This window comes from Maylandia zebra, linkage group LG5 (assembly GCF_041146795.1).
Source record: "Maylandia zebra isolate NMK-2024a linkage group LG5, Mzebra_GT3a, whole genome shotgun sequence".
In the NCBI taxonomy this organism is placed as follows: domain Eukaryota; kingdom Metazoa; phylum Chordata; class Actinopteri; order Cichliformes; family Cichlidae; genus Maylandia; species Maylandia zebra.
In genome coordinates this window covers 30,750,818-30,772,923 of record NC_135171.1, presented here as the reverse complement: position 1 = coordinate 30,772,923, position 22,106 = coordinate 30,750,818, and the positions used below count along the sequence as shown (strand labels likewise).

The 22,106-nt window shown below is 39.3% G+C and overlaps 1 protein-coding gene across 3 annotated transcripts in view; it reads left to right on the top strand.

The window, feature by feature from the left end:
- The window catches only part of chd6 (chromodomain helicase DNA binding protein 6), a 98,943-nt gene that overhangs the window by 54,233 nt on the left and 22,604 nt on the right, over positions 1 to 22,106 (top strand). For all 3 annotated transcript variants that reach the window (XM_004547354.5, XM_076884193.1, XM_004547355.6), the window contains exons 6-29: positions 741 to 890; positions 1,141 to 1,206; positions 1,324 to 1,385; positions 2,969 to 3,086; positions 5,220 to 5,306; positions 5,459 to 5,596; positions 7,093 to 7,214; positions 8,663 to 8,906; positions 10,017 to 10,193; positions 10,380 to 10,523; positions 10,695 to 10,793; positions 12,460 to 12,616; positions 13,020 to 13,230; positions 13,417 to 13,612; positions 14,592 to 14,756; positions 14,894 to 15,073; positions 15,396 to 15,506; positions 15,918 to 16,120; positions 16,589 to 16,669; positions 16,755 to 16,873; positions 17,054 to 17,213; positions 17,360 to 17,449; positions 17,698 to 17,801; positions 19,839 to 19,968. In XM_004547354.5, the coding sequence (XP_004547411.3) occupies positions 741 to 890; positions 1,141 to 1,206; positions 1,324 to 1,385; positions 2,969 to 3,086; positions 5,220 to 5,306; positions 5,459 to 5,596; positions 7,093 to 7,214; positions 8,663 to 8,906; positions 10,017 to 10,193; positions 10,380 to 10,523; positions 10,695 to 10,793; positions 12,460 to 12,616; positions 13,020 to 13,230; positions 13,417 to 13,612; positions 14,592 to 14,756; positions 14,894 to 15,073; positions 15,396 to 15,506; positions 15,918 to 16,120; positions 16,589 to 16,669; positions 16,755 to 16,873; positions 17,054 to 17,213; positions 17,360 to 17,449; positions 17,698 to 17,801; positions 19,839 to 19,968 (3,314 nt within the window). The remainder of the gene's footprint in view (positions 1 to 740; positions 891 to 1,140; positions 1,207 to 1,323; positions 1,386 to 2,968; positions 3,087 to 5,219; positions 5,307 to 5,458; positions 5,597 to 7,092; positions 7,215 to 8,662; positions 8,907 to 10,016; positions 10,194 to 10,379; positions 10,524 to 10,694; positions 10,794 to 12,459; positions 12,617 to 13,019; positions 13,231 to 13,416; positions 13,613 to 14,591; positions 14,757 to 14,893; positions 15,074 to 15,395; positions 15,507 to 15,917; positions 16,121 to 16,588; positions 16,670 to 16,754; positions 16,874 to 17,053; positions 17,214 to 17,359; positions 17,450 to 17,697; positions 17,802 to 19,838; positions 19,969 to 22,106) is intronic.

Here is a 22,106-nt window from a genome sequence, read left to right as displayed (position 1 = left end):
GTGCACAGACCACCAAAATGGAAAACAGGATTAAATGTCTAAGGCCATTAAATAAACAAGAGCCACCACAAGTTGAAAGAATGTGTTGAGATTTGCGTCATTAAGGTAGGAACATTTGACTGTGCGATGCAGTCCGCAATTAGAAGCAGTTCTTCTAGGATCTACAAGGCTTAGAGGTAGGGTGGAGGCAGATGAGCGCTTAAGTCAATTCAGTATTTGACAGGCATACAGAATATCAATGCTAGTGCTGCTGTAATGCTTCTCTATTTTGCTGGTGCTAATTTGGAGTCTTCCAGCAGCACTCTGTAGCAGCTGGAGAGAGTCTGAGCTAGCCAATACACCAGTGTGTTTCAAATATCCAGGAGAGCAATGTGTTGATAAAAGTCGTCGTGTCACTGAGAAATCGGATGGGCTTCAGGAGGCAGGTGGAGTTTTACAGATTGCTTCTCTTTTTGACTGGAAAGACATTTTTGAAGGCACAAAATAAAATGGACAAGATTTCCACATCGGAGTGTCAACCTGACTTAATTAGCTTAGCATTCTTTCTTACATTCACTGCAGTATCTGCATTGTGTAAGAGTAACACTGATACACAGTCGCTGAGCATAAACATTTAATCATTTCTCTTTTCTTTAGTTTACATGTAGATATACTTCCTCATGCCTTCTTTTTAATTCTTCTGTCCTTTTTTCTCCTCGTATTCTCTCTCTCTTTTTTTTTTTTTGCCCCTCCTTCTGCAGAAGCGACGTTCGGGACGACAAGTCAAAAGGAGGAAGTACAACGAAGATTTGGACTTTAAGGTGGTAGATGATGACGGAGAGACCATTGCAGTTCTTGGAGCCGGTCGCATCGCGGCGCTCAATGCCACTGCTCTGGCATGGCAGGCTGAGGTAAGCACATAGATGGTCATCTGGTTCTTTCTTACTTTTTCCTCTCAGTTTTGTTATATCTATGTTATCATTAAGGTTTTATAATATTTAATATCTTAATAATTATAGCTTTTAAATACATTTTTGGTGTTTATCTGATTGCAAAGGTTTGTTGCTTTGGAGTCTTAGTGTTAGGCCTGTTTGAATAAAACCTTTGCATTGCATTGCAGCCTTAAGCTTCAGTAGTTAATCTTCTGATTCTGTCTCTCAGGAACCACCTGAGGATGAGGCCAACATCATTGAGAAAATTCTGGCTGTAAGAACAGTGAAGAAAGAGGTGAAGGACAGAGAATGAACACACACACTCGGCTTATATAGTTTTTTTTTTTTTTTTCTTTATCGCTGCTCGCTTATTTCTCGTTTATTAGTTTTGTCTCTTTCTGTATCTCCATAGACGTCATCATCAGAGGACCAAACGGAGGAGATTGAGGAATTTTATGTCAAATATAGAAATTTGTGAGTACCTCTTTGACATTGGTTATTCATGCAGTTACATATACTGGAAATTGATATTTTTAGCTGTCACGGATGAGGCCACTTTCACTGTTGTATGTTTTCCTGCACAACAGTGAAAACATTCCTTTGCCTCTTGTGTGATCATTGTTGGAGGAGGCACAGGTTAGAGATGTTGTGCTGCATTGCAGGTTTGATGTCAGGTTAGATCAACTGTTGGCAAAATCGTGTGTTATAGACTAGATTAGAGTAGCCCTTTATTGTACATGTACAACAAAATTGTGGCTGCTCTGCAATTGTGGCAGATTATAATTGCTTATGTGGTCAAACATTCTTAGATCTGCACTGCTTTCATAATAAACCATCACTTAATTTTCTTCCATACTTCAGAGCATGAAAGTGTGTACATGACTGTGTAAACTGGGCATGGCTCTTGTACATTTAGGCAGTCGTCACCATCGTTGATAAAATGATAACTTTGACTGCACGACAGCTGCTAGCATTGACAAAAAGGTCAGCAATGCCAATAATTAGGTCTTTTGACAAGTTAATTACTGGTTGGAGGGATGTCAGTTACTCGTCATCTTTCGTCTTACAACCTCGCATTCATTACATGAAAGGAATGTCGTGCCTTTGTTGAAGTTGTTAATAGTTTTTATGACATTTATTTGAAGTAATTCGAAGTTTATACACATGTGGTTCTCTAACAGTTGCTTGTAGCTTTGCATCCGTAGTCTCACAAGCACTCAGTTAATTTTATCCCCGAGGCTCAGGTTCTCCAGCCAGTCTAGGGATCTCTTGAGACTTTTTTCTCTCTCTGGGACCTTTTATTATAAAGAAAAGACCTAGAGAAATATACATTAGTAATTAAGATTGTAATTTACTCTCTGAGGTGATGAATAAAACATGATCAGATCGCTTGAGCAGTAAAACTGAGTCAGTATGAATGTTACTCAGTAGAATAATGTATTCAGAAATTAGAAATATGTAGTAATAGTGTAATATTTGTAGTATTAAAAAAAATCACCATTATGCATAATGCAATTGCAAATATATAAGCATTTGCATAGTAACTACATGGTATCCCTTAAACACGTCAGATACATTTCTAGTATTTGTCCATTTATGGGTTGAGGTTTATAGATTAAATCACGTATGTTAAACTGCAGCCACAGGAGCAGTAGTAGAATTTGTTTTGCCGTCTTTCCTTTCCCTTTAATTAGGGAACACTTTCTCAGTATTGCTGATTAATTCCAATTAAGGTAACTACTTCTAGCTGAAAATGCATATTTTAATCACTTGCAGTGCAGAAAACACTGGTTATGTTGAGTGAGGTGAAGGCTGTTCTCTTTATGGATTGATTTTCAACTGTTCACACAGTTCAAACAGGCAAACGCCCGATTGTTTTGGGAATCCACCCATAAAAATAGAAAACTGTACGAGTATTTAAATCATCTTCTCATGTGCCTCTGAACCACTTTCAGTGTTCAGGTTTTAGATCATCCTTTTGACATCCTGTTCTGAGCTGTTCTCACACGAGCTGAAAGGCTAAGTAGCTGGCTATGTTTTTTGTCATGTCATTTCAGTTCCTACCTACACTGCAAATGGGCCACTCTGGAAGAACTAGAGAAAGATCCCAGAATCCACCAGAAAATCAAGCGCTTCAGGACCAAACAAGCCCAGATGAAACACCTGTTTGCCGAGGTAAGGTTAACCATCATACCCTCATATGCTGTTCAGGACTGGATAAAGGGTTAATATTCTCCTTTTAAATGACAAGACAAGTTCATGTGCTATTATCCAGCTAACCATTTCCAAAGCTGTGTTGCCCATAACAAAATAATTATGAACATATAAATATGATTAGTTTGTGTATGTAATGAATGGGCCACGCTGCCTGATAGTTCACAGCGCATCCATCCTGTGTTACTGCAAAGTGTTCAGGGTGCTTCAGAGGTTAACAGGCTAACTCCATCAGGATGTGATGGGGTAACACCCTGACACAGAAGCATCATTTGTTCTTAAGTGCACAATTTCATCTTCATGGGAGTCGACCTTGTCACACTTCATGGGAGAGAAATCGTTGTTGTTGCAAAACTGTTAGTAGACTTGTTTGACAAATGGGTTCAAATACAGGGAGTGCAGAATTATTAGGCAAGTTGTATTTTTGAGGAATAATGTTATTATTGAACAACAACCATGTTCTCAATGAACCCAAAAAACTCATTAATATCAAAGCTGAATGTTTTTGGAAGTAGTTTTTAGTTTGTTTTTAGTTTTAGCTATTTTAGGGGGATATCTGTGCGTGCAGGTGACTATTACTGTGCATAATTATTAGGCAACTTAACAAAAAACAAATATATACCCATTTCAATTATTTATTTTTACCAGTGAAACCAATATAACATCTCCACATTCACAAATATACATTTCTGACATTCAAAAACAAAACAAAAACAAATCAGCGACCAATATAGCCACCTTTCTTTGCAAGGACACTCAAAAGCCTGCCATCCATGGATTCTGTCAGTGTTTTGATCTGTTCACCATCAACATTGTGTGCAGCAGCAACCACAGCCTCCCAGACACTGTTCAGAGAGGTGTACTGTTTTCCCTCCTTGTAAATCTCACATTTGATGATGGACCACAGGTTCTCAATGGGGTTCAGATCAGGTGAACAAGGTGGCCATGTCATTAGTTTTTCTTCTTTTATACCCTTTCTTGCCAGCCACGCTGTGGAGTACTTGGATGCGTGTGATGGAGCATTGTCCTGCATGAAAATCATGTTTTTCTTGAAGGATGCAGACTTCTTCCTGTACCACTGCTTGAAGAAGGTGTCTTCCAGAAACTGGCAGTAGGACTGGGAGTTGAGCTTGACTCCATCCTCAACCCGAAAAGGCCCCACAAGCTCATCTTTGATGATACCAGCCCAAACCAGTACTCCACCTCCACCTTGCTGGCGTCTGAGTCGGACTGGAGCTGTCTGCCCTTTACCAATCCAGCCACGGGCCCATCCATCTGGCCCATCAAGACTCACTCTCATTTCATCAGTCCATAAAACCTTAGAAAAACCAGTCTTGAGATATTTCTTGGCCCAGTCTTGACGTTTCAGCTTGTGTGTCTTGTTCAGTGGTGGTCGTCTTTCAGCCTTTCTTACCTTGGCCATGTCTCTGAGTATTGCAAGATATCTCACTATTTTTGACTTTTCTGAGCCTGTCAAGTCCTTCTTTTGACCCATTTTGCCAAAGGAAAGAAAGTTGCCTAATAATTATGCACACCTGATATAGGGTGTTGATGTCATTAGACCACACCCCTTCTCATTACAGAGATGCACATCACCTAATATGCTTAATTGGTAGTAGGCTTTCGAGCCTATACAGCTTGGAGTAAGACAACATGCATGAAGAGGATGATGTGGACAAAATACTCATTTGCCTAATAATTCTGCACTCCCTGTATTGCAACGTGTCAAGGCAAGTCATTTTTGTGCATTTTTTTTAAGTCACTGTTGTTCCCTGGGAGCTTTTTAAGTACTGCAACAGAGGGTATCATGTTGTTATGGATGGGGAGAACTATGTATAGGCACCGTACAAGAAGAGAAGAAGAATTATCAGTGGACGAGTTACAAAAATGAGAAATGGCACTATGCACCTCTGGGTTTTTGTCATGGCCATGCGGCCCGGTTTGTGACACAATGCTAATGATTAAAGTCAAATTACATTTCAGGTGTTCTCATGTGAGACTATTTTTTAGAATCAAACTGTTTTTTTTTCTTGTTTGTTTTTTTCCCTTCATCCCTCTTTGTCTCTGTTTTTTTTTTTTTTTTTTTTTTTGTAGCCCGATGAGGACCTATTTAACCCAGACTATGTAGAAGTGGACAGAGTGCTGGAGGTAGCTGTTACCACAGATACAGAGACCGGAGAGGTAGGTAACACATAAACACAGACACCCTCCCACAGAGGTGTTTTTCTGGTTTGAAAGTAGCTATTACCGAAGATCCTCAGTGTGATGGTGCTCTCAGAATCCTGTGGTACAAATACAACATGTTTTTTTTTCTTTCTTGTATGTGGTTGTAGGAGGTGACCCATTACCTCGTTAAGTGGTGCAGTCTCTCATATGAGGAGGCAACGTGGGAGCTGCAAGAGGACTTGGACCCAGAGAAGATCAAAGAGTTTGAGGAGATCCAGAAACTGCCTGCAGACCTCAGACACATTGTGAGTAGACACGTAATCGAAGATGAGTACCATAAGAAAACTTGATGCAGCGCTTTAAAATTAAGGAGAAATTTTTTCCTCATTGTAACAAACCTCAGTTCAAGAACAGATGGGCAAGGTTGAGTTCAGTTGAGGAAAAAGCGCAACACACTGTTGCACTTCAGAACTGCTGTTTTTGAAAAAATGCTATATTATACCACTATGTAGCAGATGCTGCCTGATAATGGTCATGATTTACTATGTTGTTTTATACTGTCATGTTCTGGTCACTGTTCATTGGGAAGCAGTTTAATCCTTTTAATCCCTTTGCACTAAGATGATCATTAGTTCCTTTTCAGTCGCAACATAAGCTGTGGTAGTGTGCTTGGATTAGTTCAAGTAATAATATGTAGATTAAACAAATGTGCTCCATTTAGGACTCATTTCTGTGAATAATATTGAATTTGTGTAACTGTGTATTTGCTACAGTGGTTGCCATTTTTCAGACTATTTTTCCTGCTCTGGTACAGGAAGATAATGTCCCTTTTCTCTCAGTACAGTCCACAATGCTCCGATAGGCTTATTTATTTATTTATTATTTTCACAGCTGAGACTCATTTGAATTTCTGAATAGATATGGAGATGTGGGCGGCAATTCAGACGTTTTGAGCCATCTTAGATACATAGTGAGAGAAAACATTTACATTATAAAGTTAGGCTGGTGGGAGGATAATAGAAAAAGGGAAACTGCGCTAGTGTACACCATTATGACTTTATGTTTTATCTCTAGCCATTTCTGCGGAACAGACAACCTTGTCTGCCCACATCTCTACAACCACTGATCCTCAATTTTGCCTTTTTGGTGTTGCTTCTTTTTTCCCAATGCTAACGAGTGCAAACATGATCGGCTTTGTGTGATTTTTCTTTTTTCTTTAAATTCTTTTAATCCCTCACAGTCTGATTCGCCTCAGATATGTTCTGCTCTTTAACTATAGATCTGTTCTTAGCTGTTTAGTGTTAGTATAACTGCTTTGTAAGCAGAAGCAAGAGATGGCAGCGGTGTGACATGATAGGTTGTCATTATCCCAACAGCATATTTACTTTCCAAGGTTGAATACATAATTGTTACTTCAATAGCAGCAATTTTTTTGAGGTTCTTTCAATTTTTGGACATTCGGGAGCAAAAACTGAGCAAGTTATTGTAGCTCCTTTGCTATTATTAATTTAAAATCTAGTATAATCACCTTATTTACCCATTCAACCTCTATAATAGCTTCATTTTACACTTATAAACTGGCACAACTCACTTATCTTATTTCTGACTGATGAGAGGAACCAAATAATTTCATCATCTGATTATATCCCAGTTTTCTTGGATAGAGTTTTGTAATGATTCCAATCAAAAAATACAGCACATAACATGTAATAACTGTATTTTTGTTGTTGCATTTTGTTTAGTAATTACTGAAAAGGTACTGAAAGGGCAATTTATATTTGTATGTGTGTTTGCATCAAAGGAGCGTCCTTCTCCAGAAAAGTGGCAGAAGCTGGAGCGCTCTAGAGATTACCGAAATGGAAACCAGCTCAGAGAATACCAGTTAGAGGGAATGAACTGGCTACTGTTCAACTGGTACAACAGGTGAATATACACACTGGAACCATTCTAGTCACATTCACTCACTGAGGTTCAAACAATCCAGGGTAAATTTAGGGCTAAATAAAAGAAATAAAGCAAACTCTCATGATCAGTTAGTTGATTAATTAAAATAAGTCATAAACAATGACAGTTTTACAGTCAGTTAAGCTCCAATTATGCACTGAGGACTACGACTCACCTGGATGGCTCCTATAGGTCATACATACATACATATATACACACTGGTTGTATACATTGTTACTTCTCTAGCAGGCGTGCTCTGTGTGTGGGTGTGTCCTGCCGCTCTCTCCCTGACTCAGGTGCCACCTCTTTCTCCTGTGGAGCCAGTGCGCAGCTGACTCCACTCAGCAATCAATCAACACTGCACTATAAAAGCTGCGGAGAAGCGCTGCCCAGTCTCTCAGTGGGCAAGCTCTGGCAGGGTTGGAAATGTGTCCTCGTGGTGGAGTGTGTCGCAGTGTGCCAGCTTCACTGGCATGTTGTACTTCAATTATAAAAAAAAAAAAAAAAAAAAAAATTATGTGTTGAGCTACTAGTGAGTAGTTGTCACCTCCTGCTAGCAGAGAAGTGGGTTTCTTCCTTTGAATGATTCATTAATTTTTTCCCTTTATTTAAAGCAGCATTTATGGTCTGCTGATGTTTTGTTTGTTTGTTTTCTTCTTTTTCTTTGATAGACAACAAAAGAAAAACAGGCAATTTAATTATTATTTTTTTAAACCCAGTTATTTTATTATTAGTCTTAATCCCCTAGTCCTTTTTGGGGGACATTACCTGCATACATAAACTAAAACATCACGCAAACACACTAAAAATCATGGTGAGCACTTCCTGATTGCAAGAAGCAGAGGCCCAAAATAAAACATGAGTGCAACTCCTAACCTAAACGAGACAATAGATGTACTGTATCTAATCTTGTCATATTTTATGGCTTCATTCTAAATGCATTTCAAACTAAAGTCAGCCCCACTGCTGGCCTGAAACAAATTAGTTCCACGAAATGTGACCCGTGTACAAATGTGGTGCAGAAAACCAGTGAGACTTCCTTTCACTTCAAAAACACAAAAGCACTTTCACATGAGAAACAGTCTTCCAATCTGTGTACCGTAAAAGTCAAAGAAAATTCCTGCAAATGCATGTTGGGATGTAAAACAAGTCTGGCTCTACTGTCATTACAGAAGCAAAATTTAACAAACCTTGCTTTAATTTTTAAAACCTCAAACTTTTTAAATTAGTTTTTAACTTATGAGATTAGAAGTCATCATTTAGATGAGGAGCATTTGTATGTTTGACTGATTCGTGTTACGAGATGCAGAGTTCACGTTATTATCACAAATGTGTTGAGACAATTATGTTTACACAAACTGTAATCTATTACATGAAGAAGTTATTGTATAATTTGCACAAATGGATGCCTCTGGTTTTCATCCTAGAAAAAACTGTATACTAGCAGATGAGATGGGTTTGGGAAAGACAATTCAGTCCATCACCTTTCTCTACGAGATCTTCAGCATGGGGATTCGCGGGCCCTTCCTCATCATCGCACCTCTGTCCACCATCACCAACTGGGAGAGGGAGTTTCGCACATGGACGCACATGAACGTTATTGTGTACCACGGCTCGCAGATCAGCCGGCAGATGATCCTGCAGTATGAGATGTTTCACAGAGACCCACAGGTAATGTTTGACTGCAGTCATCTCCTCTCATTGATCAGCCAGGAACTGAATCAGCTGTGTTATGTTTCTCTAGTAGCTTTGAAATGTAAGGTGTGTTCAAATATTTGGTGTTTGATTCCTGTTGAAATTCCAGAGAGGTTGGGGTTTTGGGGCCTTCTACAGTGATATAAAATGTCTTTATTTGCTCTGCAATCACTAAATTAATAGGAAAAATTGAAATGCTACAGGGTCCAGCTTCTCCTTTGGGAAAAAAAATGTAATCAGTTCAACTTTGTTCTGTACTTGCGCTTGAAGCTTAGTCTGTAAGAAACCGAGATTGTGTCATTTTTCAGTATTTTATTTGACAAAACACCTAAAGGCATAAACACCTACATAATAAATAGACCAACTGAAGTAAAAATACAGATGAAGCCAATGTTAAAGTTGGGAGACGGCGCAGAGTCTTTGGATTGATGATTTTTCGTGGTCGGTCAAATGAGTTATCGCAGTTGTAGAGTAAATTTTTATTGCTCATAAATAACTGCAATGTTGTTAAACATCTACCTCAGTATTTATTTATCTGACTCTGTTAAACAGCAGATGTTTTTGTTTATGATTTTCAGCTTGTGTTTAAATCAATAAAAATTGGAAAAATTATACCATTCAGTTGCTAAACACCCGTTCGCTTTCACTCGGCTTGTACACATAACAGTGTTGCATCAGGGTTCTTATTGCTTCTTATTTACAGTATGTATAACAGAGAATTATCATTACTATAGTGTATGCGTTTATTATGCAAGCTTTAATTTTTATCTCCGCAGATATCCGAGGGGCTTGAATACTAAGTTTAGTCATGTGAGCCTAATGCAGCTGTGTAGCAGTTTCTGTTGTTTGAGGCATTCTTTATTCTATTTCTTAGTCAGCAAAAGTTCTATAATGTCCACCCCTGAAATACCAAATATGCGTTTTCCTTTTCTTTTTTTATAACAAAGGCAGAGAGACAAGTGTATCAGAGGCAGCAAAGAAAACTGGGATCAAAACTGAACCACAGATGTGATATTGACATGAACCTTTTGATTATCTTGACCCTGAAATATGAAGTTTATATTCTCACCCTTCCCTCTCTCACAGGGTAACACTATCCCAGGTGTGCTTAAGTTTCATGGGCTGATCACCACTTTCGAGATGATCATGGCTGATTGTCCAGAGCTGAGAAAGCTGCACTGGCGCTGTGTGGTGATCGATGAAGCCCACCGGCTAAAAAACAGGAACTGCAAACTGCTTGAGGGTCTCAAACTCATGAACCTGGTCAGTCTGTGTGTGCTATATAAAATAAAACAAAAAGGCTGTTGTTTTAGTGCTGAAATGTAGTCTTATTTATCCCATTGGGTTTTTTTTTAGTTTTTTTTTTTTTTTTAGATGAACTCAGCAGATTATGTGTGTATTTCGTTGTTGTTATTTTATTTCTTCAGTATATTGTACATATTCCAACAGGAACACAAGGTCCTGCTGACAGGAACCCCTCTGCAAAACTCAGTGGAGGAGTTGTTTAGTCTGCTGAACTTCCTGGAGCCACTACAGTTCCCTTCAGAAAGCACATTTCTCGAAGAGTTTGGAGACCTCAAGACTGACGAACAGGTATGCACAGTTTACAGTTTTCCTCCATTCTAGATTTTAACCAAGAAAAATGAAAATTTTGACGTCGTGTGCTAACATTGCTATTCTCTCCGGCCCATCTTGCCTTTCGCTCTGTTTATTTTTTCCTCTTACTGAGCATCGCATTCACACTTTGTCTAATTTCTCCAAAAGGTGAAGAAGCTTCAGGCCATTCTGAAACCCATGATGCTAAGAAGACTGAAAGATGACGTGGAGAAAAATCTCGCACCTAAAGAAGAGACGATTATAGAGGTACGGCTGTGTTTTCGTGTGTGCTTGATATAGAAATGTAAGATGGGAGTAATGCTCCTATTTTTACAGTTCTCTGAGCTCTTTGCTGGGAAATATTTTTATCTTGCTGCATTCTGTTATGGCTGAATGATTCATCAAACATTACTGATGAAAGCTTCATTCACTTGGCAACAATACTGAATCCAGCAATTACACTTATTTTTATCAGTATTATTAGTCTTTATTAGTCTCTTAAAACACAACTAAATAAAAATGAAATTAAAATGAAGTTGTCAGTTAATTAAAATGAGTGTTCATCTGTGATGAGTGTCTGGTCTTGTTTCCTCTGGGTGCTCCAGTTTCCTTTCATATTCCAAACACATACAGATACAGCCACTTAAAATGGCCACCGCATCGCTGACAGGACCATGATGGATGTCTGTTGGAATTCTTGACCGATTGTCGACTGATAGATAACCGTAATGATATACCCTGCCTGTAACAGAATAGAATAGAATAGAATTCAACTTTATTGTCATTGCACATGCACAGGTACAGACGATGCAAACACGATTGTAACTCCCATAAGCAGTATTTAGGAAAACCAGTGGTAATTTCTTAAGTATCCACCAGGGGGAGCAGCGTGGAGGCGCATTCATTTACAGAGCCGCTACACACGTTTTCAAACATTTTGCGCTGTGAAAGAGAAAGTCCAACTTCAACAACAGGTATGAGTCCCGCAAAAAAGCGTTCAACCCGCAGTCTTTATTTAGTTAGTTATAAGTGCAAAAACTCTATGTGCTGATAGATAGGCGAGAATTTACAGTCATTAACGTTCAACCTGATGTGCGACTATACAAACGGCGCTCTCAGCCCCAACAGATTTTTTTTTTTTTTTTTTAAATATGCAATTTAGATTATTAGCAGCTGATGCACATTTTATATATTTTGTATAATTACAAATAATTTGTAATTTTATTTTATTTTTTTTCTGAACTTTATGACAAAGTTAAAATGAGGGATTTTTGCTCTCCTCATTTTAGTGCTTGTTGTTCAGCTGCTGAGATTCATTTGCATATTGCCACCTCTTAATGATGAGAAATAAGAGCCCCCCCACCCCCAGCTCTGCCTGTCTGTAAAACCTTCTTAGTGAATGCCATTGATGTGTTTTGTCCTTTTATAAAGTTAATCACAAAAGATTTGTCAAATTTTTTTAGATTACTGTTAAAATCTGTTTTCCACAGTAGCCATATTAAAACTGCTGTTGATACATCTGCAAACCTTGTGACATCATGTTAAATTATTAACAGTGTAACTTAAAAATGTAAGTAATTTCTACTTTATAGGATGATCTGTCAAGTCAGAACATGCTTGTTTAAATTCGTTGAGGTCCGCACAGAGAAAACAGTTTTCAGTGCAAGTCCGCGTTTGTGAAAACAACGACATCAGAATTTTTTTTTATCTTGGGGTAACTGAGCGCATGTCTCTATTGTCTCTACTGTTACAACAGGATGTATGACAAAGAGGAAAATAAGAGAAAGCATCAATAGGTCCCCTTGAAGATTTCTTCTCCATAACACTGACACACAGCACGCTATATCAGCTTGTGTCATTACTTAACAGCTGCTTAAAAAAAAGAAACACAATTTTAAATGGATGCTTTTTTTCTTTCCCGTCTTCTTTTCAGGTTGAGCTGACCAACATTCAAAAGAAATACTACCGAGCCATCTTGGAGAAGAACTTCTCTTTCCTGTCCAAAGGAGCAAACCAGCACAACATGCCCAACCTCATTAACACCATGATGGAGCTTCGCAAGTGCTGCAACCACCCTTACCTTATCACAGGTGAGAGCAAACATGCAAGCACTCACAGATTGTTATTCATTATTCATAGTCAAGCAGTTGTTCACCCACTCCCTCACTCTCCACTCCCACACTCATTGACCTTGTGTGCATGAATCTGCCTCCTTTGTTTTATGTACACATCTTTGATAACAGAATTATTTATTGAATTTATTACTTATTAATGTATTAGCACAATATATTTACAATACCATGTTGTCAGCTAACAGCGAGTCAAAACAGTTTAGAAAGAAACCATGAGTGCGAGAGGTAGCTGTGTTGAAGCGTAGTGCCATGCACCCAGATTCTGGGTGTTTTTCCTTTCAAGCATAGAATGCTTAAATAAAATAAATGTACCTTGGTTTGCCTTGACTTGCTTTACCTTTGCCTTCTTTTGTTTTTCTAGGAGCTGAAGAGAAGATTCTGGAAAGTTTCAAGAAGAGCCACAGTCCAGAAGCACCAGAATTCCAGCTGCAGGCCATGATCCAGGCAGCCGGTAAACTGGTGCTGATCGATAAGCTGCTGCCAAAACTGCTAGCCGGAGGACATAAAGTCCTAGTCTTCTCCCAGATGGTCCGCTGTCTGGATATCCTTGAGGACTACCTCATACAGAGGCGGTAAGGGGAAAGTACAGCAGGCTAGAAAAGAGCGAGGTAATATTCAGAGTAAAGGAAATGTTAGTCAGGTAATTTGGGAAAGAGAGAAGAAAATTTGAAAAGGAAAAAAAAATGCAACATTTTTCAAAAAGGAGAAAGGGGAAAAGTCGATTTACCCTCAAATCTGTGTTGGTGTGTTATCTCCAGCTACACCTATGAACGCATTGACGGTCGTGTGCGTGGGAACCTGCGGCAGGCAGCCATCGACCGCTTCTGTAAGCCAGATTCAGACCGCTTCGTGTTCCTTCTCTGCACCAGAGCTGGAGGGCTGGGAATCAACCTGACAGCTGCTGACACCTGCATCATCTTTGACTCAGACTGGAACCCCCAGAATGACCTGCAGGTGGGCACAGAGCTGCGTAAAGCATCCAAAGAAGCGGTCACAAATTTGCACATGCTGTATGTAACTGATGAGACCAGAATGCCTACTGACATACAAATGAATTTGTGTTGTCAGAGCATCATAAAAAAGATGGAGATCTATCTTAATCATGCTCTCGTTTGACTGTGCTAACTTGCTGCTTGTCTCATTCATGTAATATGTAGTGACATTTGTGATGAATAGTGGGACTGCAGTGGTTGACAAAATGCACGCTTGAAAGGATGCCTTGAATAATGAAGTGAGCATGCAGTGTTACTTGACTCGGAAGGTATAAGTCTTCTCCCGGCTCTGATGCAATGCCTGTTTCTGTATCTTGTATCAAGCTTTCTTAAAATCTTTACAGTTACGAAGATTTTTCATTAACGTGTCGATTTTGATTTTGTCAAGTCCCTGTTTTTGTCTTTCTTGCTGATCTGTTATATGTTGAACAAATTCACTCTAATTAAACTACAGGTTAATGTGCTCATGCACAGTTAGTTTAAAAAAAAACAAACAAAAAAATAGAAACTCCTAAATAGACATGGTTGAATCCTCATGCTAAAAACAATTTCTCTTAACTTATAAACTCATTTATCTTTACACTTAATTCTGGAAAGTAATTGAAGCTAAATATCGATCCTTCCATTTTCTACCCCTTATCCTGGTCGGCATTACAGGGGCAGATGTACAGCAGACCTACTTCTTCCTAACCACTACCTCTAATGTGTATAAAAATATAGAATAATTATGTTACAGTTATGCTGAATTTGGCAAACGTTAGTCACAAGCACTGATGCAAACAATATGCAAATCTTACAGATTTAAATTTACTTTGATCTTTACCTTTTCTTTAATGATGTATAAATAGTCTCAGGCCCTCATAAAGTATTTTCAAACCAAGCTGAGAGAAAGTCTCTGTAAAATGTAATGCTTTACACTTCCATGCTTCCTACTGTTATAGGCCCAGGCACGCTGCCACCGGATTGGCCAAAGCAAAGCGGTGAAAGTCTACAGGCTGATCACCAGAAACTCGTATGAGAGGGAAATGTTTGACAAAGCCAGTCTAAAGCTGGGACTGGACAAAGCCGTCCTTCAAGACATCAACCGTAAAGGAAGCCTCAATGGAGTAAGAGATTAGTTTTGAGATATTCTTATATTGTATACGATTGTTTAATCTGTATTCATTTTGGTGTGAGATGGTCTGCTGTGTATGTATGAGGGAGAGAAACCCTCAAATCCTAGCTTGTGTCTGTTTTGCGACAGGTGCAGCAGCTTTCAAAGATGGAAGTGGAGGATTTGTTGAAAAAAGGAGCATATGGAGCCTTAATGGATGAAGAAGACGAGGGCTCCAAATTTTGTGAAGAAGACATTGATCAGATACTTCAGAGGAGAACTCAGACAATCACCATCCAGTCTGAAGGGAAAGGCTCCACGTTCGCTAAGGTGGAAATTCTTAAACAACATTAAACTCCTTAAAGCCTAAAACTTAAAAAAGGCTGCACACTGGAGGGATTTTTAGGGTCTCAAATGGTGTTTTAATTCGGCCCCATAGTCTAGGTGGTGTTCACAAGCTCTGAAAGCGGAATACTTTAAATAGTTTGGCGTGAAGATCAAATGTCTTAGTACAAAATATTTGTGCTAAACCTGAGAAATTGGCAGCTTAAGACCAAACATTTGATCGTAAGCCAGCTTGTGTCAAAACCAAGTAAACATCATTTTGGGTCTTAATATTTTTTCCCCCCGCCTTCTGCTTCTCGTTCCTCAGGCCAGTTTCATCTCATCAGGTAACAGAACAGACATTTCTCTGGATGACCCCAACTTCTGGCAGAAATGGGCCAAGATCGCTGAAGTAGAGATAGACTCCAAATCAGAGAAGGTAAGGAGGCTGACAGAAAATGAAAACAAGACGGGATGAATGAAAGAAAAGGAATAAGGATGTGAATACTCTAAAACATCAGACTTGAAAGTGTGAATAATAGAAGGATGAAAAAAAACTTTTTTACAGTTTTACTGAAGTAGAATGCACACCTAAAACTGGAGATGTCTTTAAACTGTGTGTGTGGGGGGATGGTATTTTGTGCTCCGAACACCTAAAAACTGAAACCCCCAGTGACATGAGGATGTTTGTGATCTTCATCCTTTCCCTTTTTCCTCAGGGTTCTTTCCTTTTTGAACACCACCAGAGGATAAAACTTAGTTAGAACCTTCTTTAAAATACTTCATCCTGTTATTAGAAAGACTCATGCAATTCTTGATCAGAGGCTGTCTACATTTATCTTCTATCCAGGAGTCACTGGTAATTGACACACCCCGTGTAAGGAAGCAGACCCGTCATTACAACTCCTTTGAGGATGATGAGCTGATGGAGTTTTCAGAGCTGGACAGCGACTCAGAAGAGCGGCCTTGTCGAACTCGTCGCCTGGGTGAACGTAGCCGCCGCTACCTCCGTGCCGAATGTTTCCGGGTTGAAAAGAATCTTCTAATATTCGGGTAGGACCGGAGAGTGTGTTAAAGAAAACTGCATATGCCATATTAGACCATCAAGACTCTTAAACTCAGTTCGAAAGACAAAACGGAGACCGTTCTTTTTCCAAGCTGCTGCAGAATATCTCCTTAGCGGTGGAATGATTTTTTGTTTTAGGAATGCATATACATGCTTAACAGGTGACATCTAACAGCTGGCAGTTCATGGCCATTAGACAGCGTGGCATAATTAATAATGACTTAACCTTTATCTCATATGTTTTTTAATTTGGGAGCTGAAGTGTGAACGTAAATGAGCCGAAATACAACATTAAAGTTTTCAGTTTGATTTGTTGTGGAAAATTTTCAATAAAGTTGTGATCACACACAGTTTGTTTCAAAGAACAGATCACTGATAGAAATCTGCTGCATTTTCCTTTACTATCTCATTTGTTTCCTGTGTGCATTTCTGTCCGCCCTCTCTGTTCTTTCTAGGTGGGGTCGGTGGAAGGATATCCTAAACCATGGTCGGTTTAAATGGCACCTCACAGAGAGAGACATGGAGGTGATCTGTAGGTAAGAGTAAGAGGAATCATCATTATCGTCTGTTTGTTAGCAGTAGCCAGAGTCCGACACATCATGTTTCCTTTTTGTTGTGTAGGGCTCTTCTGGTTTACTGCCTGAGACACTACAAAGGCGATGACAAGATAAAGAGCTTCATCTGGGATCTGATCACACCCACCAAGGAAGGCCAAGATCAGGCACTCGTAAATCACTCTGGTTAGCATTTTACTCTGCACATGTGCTACAGTATACAGTATAAAGTCAGCTTATGACCTAAAGATTGCACCACGTATTGGAATGTATAGACCAGGATTAACTACTGGTATAAATACAAAGTTAAATTGGTAGCATTAACTCTGTGGAGAATCTTTCTTTTCCTCCTTGTCTGCATTGCAGGTTTATCAGCTCCCGTTCCTCGGGGTAGGAAGGGGAAGAAGCTGAAGAATCAGCTGAATGTTACTGAGGTGAAGAATGCTGACTGGCTGGTCCATTGTAACCCAGAGGTGGTGCTGCAGGATGAGAGCTACAAGAAACACCTCAAACAACACTGCAACAAGTCAGTGCATTAACAGAGCTTTTTGCTTATCACTACTTACATGAAGGACTTTATTTTACACTAGAGTGTGTTTGGTGGTGTTTATTTACAACATACAGAGTTTACGACATGGATTATGACACCGCTTCTCCTTTCTCACTCCACAGGGTGCTACTGAGGGTGCGGATGTTGTACTACCTAAAGGTGGAGGTTCTAGGGGAAGCTGCCACTCAAGGTTTAGAGGGGGTACCTGCCAGGTATGATGCAGACAACGTATCATTCACATAGTGTCAGATCAGTTGGCACTGCTGACCAGATCTGGCAAGAAATGAAAACCTTAAAATGAGCTGATTTGTTCAGCATTTTGGTCTTCCCACTTTTTTAAGCTCACATTTGATCTTTTACTGTTAACGTTGGAGGGAAATATGATTGACTGGCTTGTGTTTTAGTGCACTGACTTGACGCTGACAGCACTGACGGATGGACTGTTTGTGTGTGTTGACAGTAAACTTGAGGTGCCGCTACCTGACGTCGACTACATAGAGATTCCAGTGTCATGGTGGGATGCAGAAGCTGACAAGTCTCTCCTCATCGGGGTTCACAAACATGGTGAATACAGATGTCACATTTGGCACAATATTTTGCCATGCAGCATCTACTTTTTTTTTTTTTTTTTGCTGTGTGCTTTAATAAATATTCAGTTGTTAATTGTTTACAAATTTTTACCAAGCTCGACTTGAATTTGAACAGACTTTAAGGAACAAACATAGATGCCATCTGTTATTTGTGTGTGCAATGTGTAGTACTCTCAGATCTGTGTTTACACAATTTTTATTTGTTTATTTATTTATTTACTTTTTTTTTTTTTTTTGCTGAAGATGAGAAACTGCTTTAGAATATCACTGGACACCTACCAACATTCATTGGAAAGGAATATATGTGTCATATGTTTCCCAGATATTGACTTTTCTTGGGTGGGATGGTTAAGCATATCAACCCTTGTGTGCATATAGCTTTAGATTTATTTATTAGTTTGGGTGAAAGAAGTAATTAATTAAGTAGACAATCCCGTTGTTTTTATATTTGGTCTCAGTCATACAGACCTTGAGACTGGTCTGCAGTCCCCTGTGTCCCCTGTAAATGTGTATCCCCCAACAGGTTGGTGATTGGTTGCTCGCTGTTGCCAGGTGCAATCAGTCGGAAAGCTGCACCAAAAACCTAACCGTGCATGCTTTGCTCACTAGCAGATTGCTGTGGTTGACTCTAGTTTGCATGGAAGAAGCCAACTTTCTGCAAACACTTGCCATTTACTCTTCCAGCTATAGTGAAACTGGAAAAAATGTGATGCAAACCAGAAACGGGGAAGATTCAGATTCAAAGTGAAGGTTGTGTTGCACTTTTCATTTACCTCCAAACAGTAGTTTGCAACTGTTTTGGAGACAACTTGGGACTATCTGTGCAACCTACTGATGACCATGACAACCTGTTAGCAACTAAAAGCAAGGAGGTTTTTCAGTGCAGCACCTCTTTGTGACTAAATTCTAGCTAGCAAATGTCTGCAACCTCCAGTAAGCACATGCCAACCTGTCCCGGAAAACACACTTTTCCTTAGAGACCAGTGGTTACAGTGGGGGACATTGACCGCTCTCTAGGACTGAGTGAATAGGTTTTAAGTAACTGATTTCACATCAACTACCAATAATGTCAAGCATCCACTCACAACAGTTGATATTAGATACGTTTGCCTTGTGACTGATGCTTGTTAGATGGTAACTGACTGTGGCGTTATTTTTGTGCCACTATTCTGAGTGCACGTAAAAAAAAAATGTGAGCACACGTAAAAAAAATTTGCAGGTGCAAGTGTTGCATTTTGAGGAGAAATTTATTTTGAATGAAGAAAAGCTAAATTTGAATGAACAAAATTCATTGCTGCGTGCAGAAAATGCATTTCAGTGTTTGCTATTATCCATACACGCACACAATAGCAGCCCCTCTCGCTCAGTTTTTGCTCGCAATGTGTTGCTTGCGCTCTCAACATTTCTGCCCGTGCGCGCTCAACTCTTTCTGTACACCGTTATATTTGTGCCACAAAACCAGCCAATCACAGACTTGGATGCAAAAAAAAAATCTGATTGGCTGTTTTGGTCTCCAATCAGCTCGAAATGACGAAATGCAATATCCCAGAATCCATTTCGTCTCAAACGAGGCAGTGGCGGAGGAATGCAGAGTGGCGGAGTTTGAAATATTGCTCTTTCTGGGTCACAAAATAAACTTTTAAGATATTTTTATGAGAGAATGGTGCTGTGTAAACTTCAAATATCTGTTTGATTTATCAAAACATCACATATTTGCAAAAGTGCTCTAATGTTTTCGGAGATGCCAACACCACTCAGACTTCACTGTTATATTAGTTCTTGCTACACTATAACATGCTATGCTGAGCTTACTAAGGCTGCAGAGCAAAACATGATAATGGAGTTTTAATCTTTCTTCAAGAAAAAAACAGCTGATAATTGCTCCATTACTGATATAATGTATTGTTTATTAACTTATTAAGTGTTTGTTTTTCCATGCATACACAATGTGCAAACGTCCTGCTGCCTCAAATACTTGTTCACACTAGTAAAAGTGTTTTTCCTCTGACAGGATATGAGCGGTACAATGCAATGCGTGCTGATCCAGACTTGTGTTTTCTGGAAAGAGTGGGGATGCCTGATGTGACAGCTCTGTCCTCAGAGCAAGCAGGAGGAGAGGTGGCCTCTGACGTCGCTGACAGGTAAGGTACACGGAGACAAACACCAACACAGCAGACCACCGCGATTGTGTTCATAGATTGCTGAAAAGGTTTTTCGGGTATTCGGGAAAATTCGAAACATTATCATCTTCTGTTTGTTGTAATTTTTGTCTTTCTTTTTGCTGTGTGTGTAACAATGAGATGTTTATATGAGTACGTCGTACTAGATTTGGTATGTGAAACGATGATTAAACACACTGATCGTTTTGGCACAGGGACCCTTCTCAGCACGTTATAAAAAGGCCTCAAAAACTTACTGTGGCAGCTCACACCGTGTTTTGGTCGTGCATATTAAAAACAAATTCTTTGTTGATATTACCTCAGTTTCTATCAGCTGACCCTCAGTAACCTCTTTGTTTAGCACAGGGCCATTAATTAGCTTCCCTGCAGATCTTCAGCAGTTCTTTGTACTTCTTCCAGTCATCGCCTTTTATTTATATATTTATTTGTACTGCTGGTAGTAGTGTTCACAGCAGGTTGCCAACACATCCTGTCTCCTCTTGTTCCCTGTTTGTATTTGTTTACACTGTCACCTCCCCGCTCACACACCTGCTTTACATACTGAGTGTGAAGATTGAAAGCACGTAGACATACAATTATAAATGCACAGGGTGGAATTAAGGTGCTTGTTATGGTGATAACAACCAGATAATATTTTTCATATAGCTTACAGACTAACACGCTCACAGCTATTGTGAGGACATTATCATAAAGTATTCAATTTTAGGCTCACCATACCCATGAACAGTTTATAAGAACTGTTAAAATCAGCTTCAGCAGTAATGTTTTCTGGTAGTTTCACTATACTTGCAAGTCTTGCAAGAAGAAGCAATGCTGCCAGGAGCCGCGAAGGAATAACTGTCAGAGAGGGAGTGAGCCAGAGAAATAGACGACCGAGAAAAGTGTGGGAAATTTATTTTCTGGGTGCTGCTGCTGCCTCGGCTAATGGTAGCGCTGTGAAGATTAGACGCATACATTTGAACAGGAAGCTTTGATCCACTTCCTGAAGGTAATTGAAGTTGTCGTTCGCTTTGTTACCTGTTCAACCTGAAGCTGCGCCCAGCTGAGCACAGCGACTGTGTAGCAAGAAGATCTTCTAGTCTCAAAATGTTAATGGAGACGATGTTACAAGGATGAAATTGTGCATGCAGAAGCAGTAGTACAGGAAATGTGGCCATGCAGAACCTGCACAGGTGTGAAAGTGTTTTGTGTGCTAATACTTCTCTTTATTGCTGCCCGAGGAGTTTTTGCTTTATGTTGAATCTACAACACACACAGCACAGGTGTGATATTTTTGGATGTTAAAAGTTTTTGAAATGCTGGTAGGAAGCCTTCCAAAAGAAACAGCAATTATACATAGAAGGATTTTTCAGGACTTTTGCAGAAACCTAAAAATACATTGAGGAAATAAAAATCCATGAGCGATCATGAACAATGCTTATTTAATTCATTAACAGTTTATGCAAGTGATCATAAATAATGTAAAATCTAAACATGAATTCTCATTTCTGTCTTTACAAAAAATAGAAGAAAATTTGGTACTACAGGAAAGTTCCTTCCAAGATGAATAGAAGTTCTTTATTCACAGCTAATAAACCCTTTTATCTTTTTAATTTTTTTTCCTTTAAGAAGTGCCCTTAATTAACCCATGTGCTGAATTCATTTCAGTGAATTCATTAATTCATTTTCCCCAGTAAAATTGGAATCGCATTGGTGCAGAATTTTAAATAAATGATTAAATAATTTGATTTAGAAGACAGTCATTTGCAAACCCCTGCGACAGACTCACAGTCTGACTCGCAGAGTGTATCCTGCTGCTATACAGTAGTTTGAATCTCACTCCGGAGAGGCAGCTGAATGGCCAGCGTGATGGTTAGTAGCAGGTGAATTTTTGAAATTAGAAAAAGGGTGATTTTCTAAAAATTTCACATCGTCTTGCCTGTTTGACAAATAGGGGGGAAAAATAAAATGCTTAACTATGTCGCCATAGCGTCTACCCAACCAAAATCTGCATGAGGGAAAAACTATTAATTTCCTCCCTGTGAAAATGCACAATGGAAATAGCAACCCACATTCAAAAACATGAACATATGCCACAAACATCAAATCTCTGCAGAGAC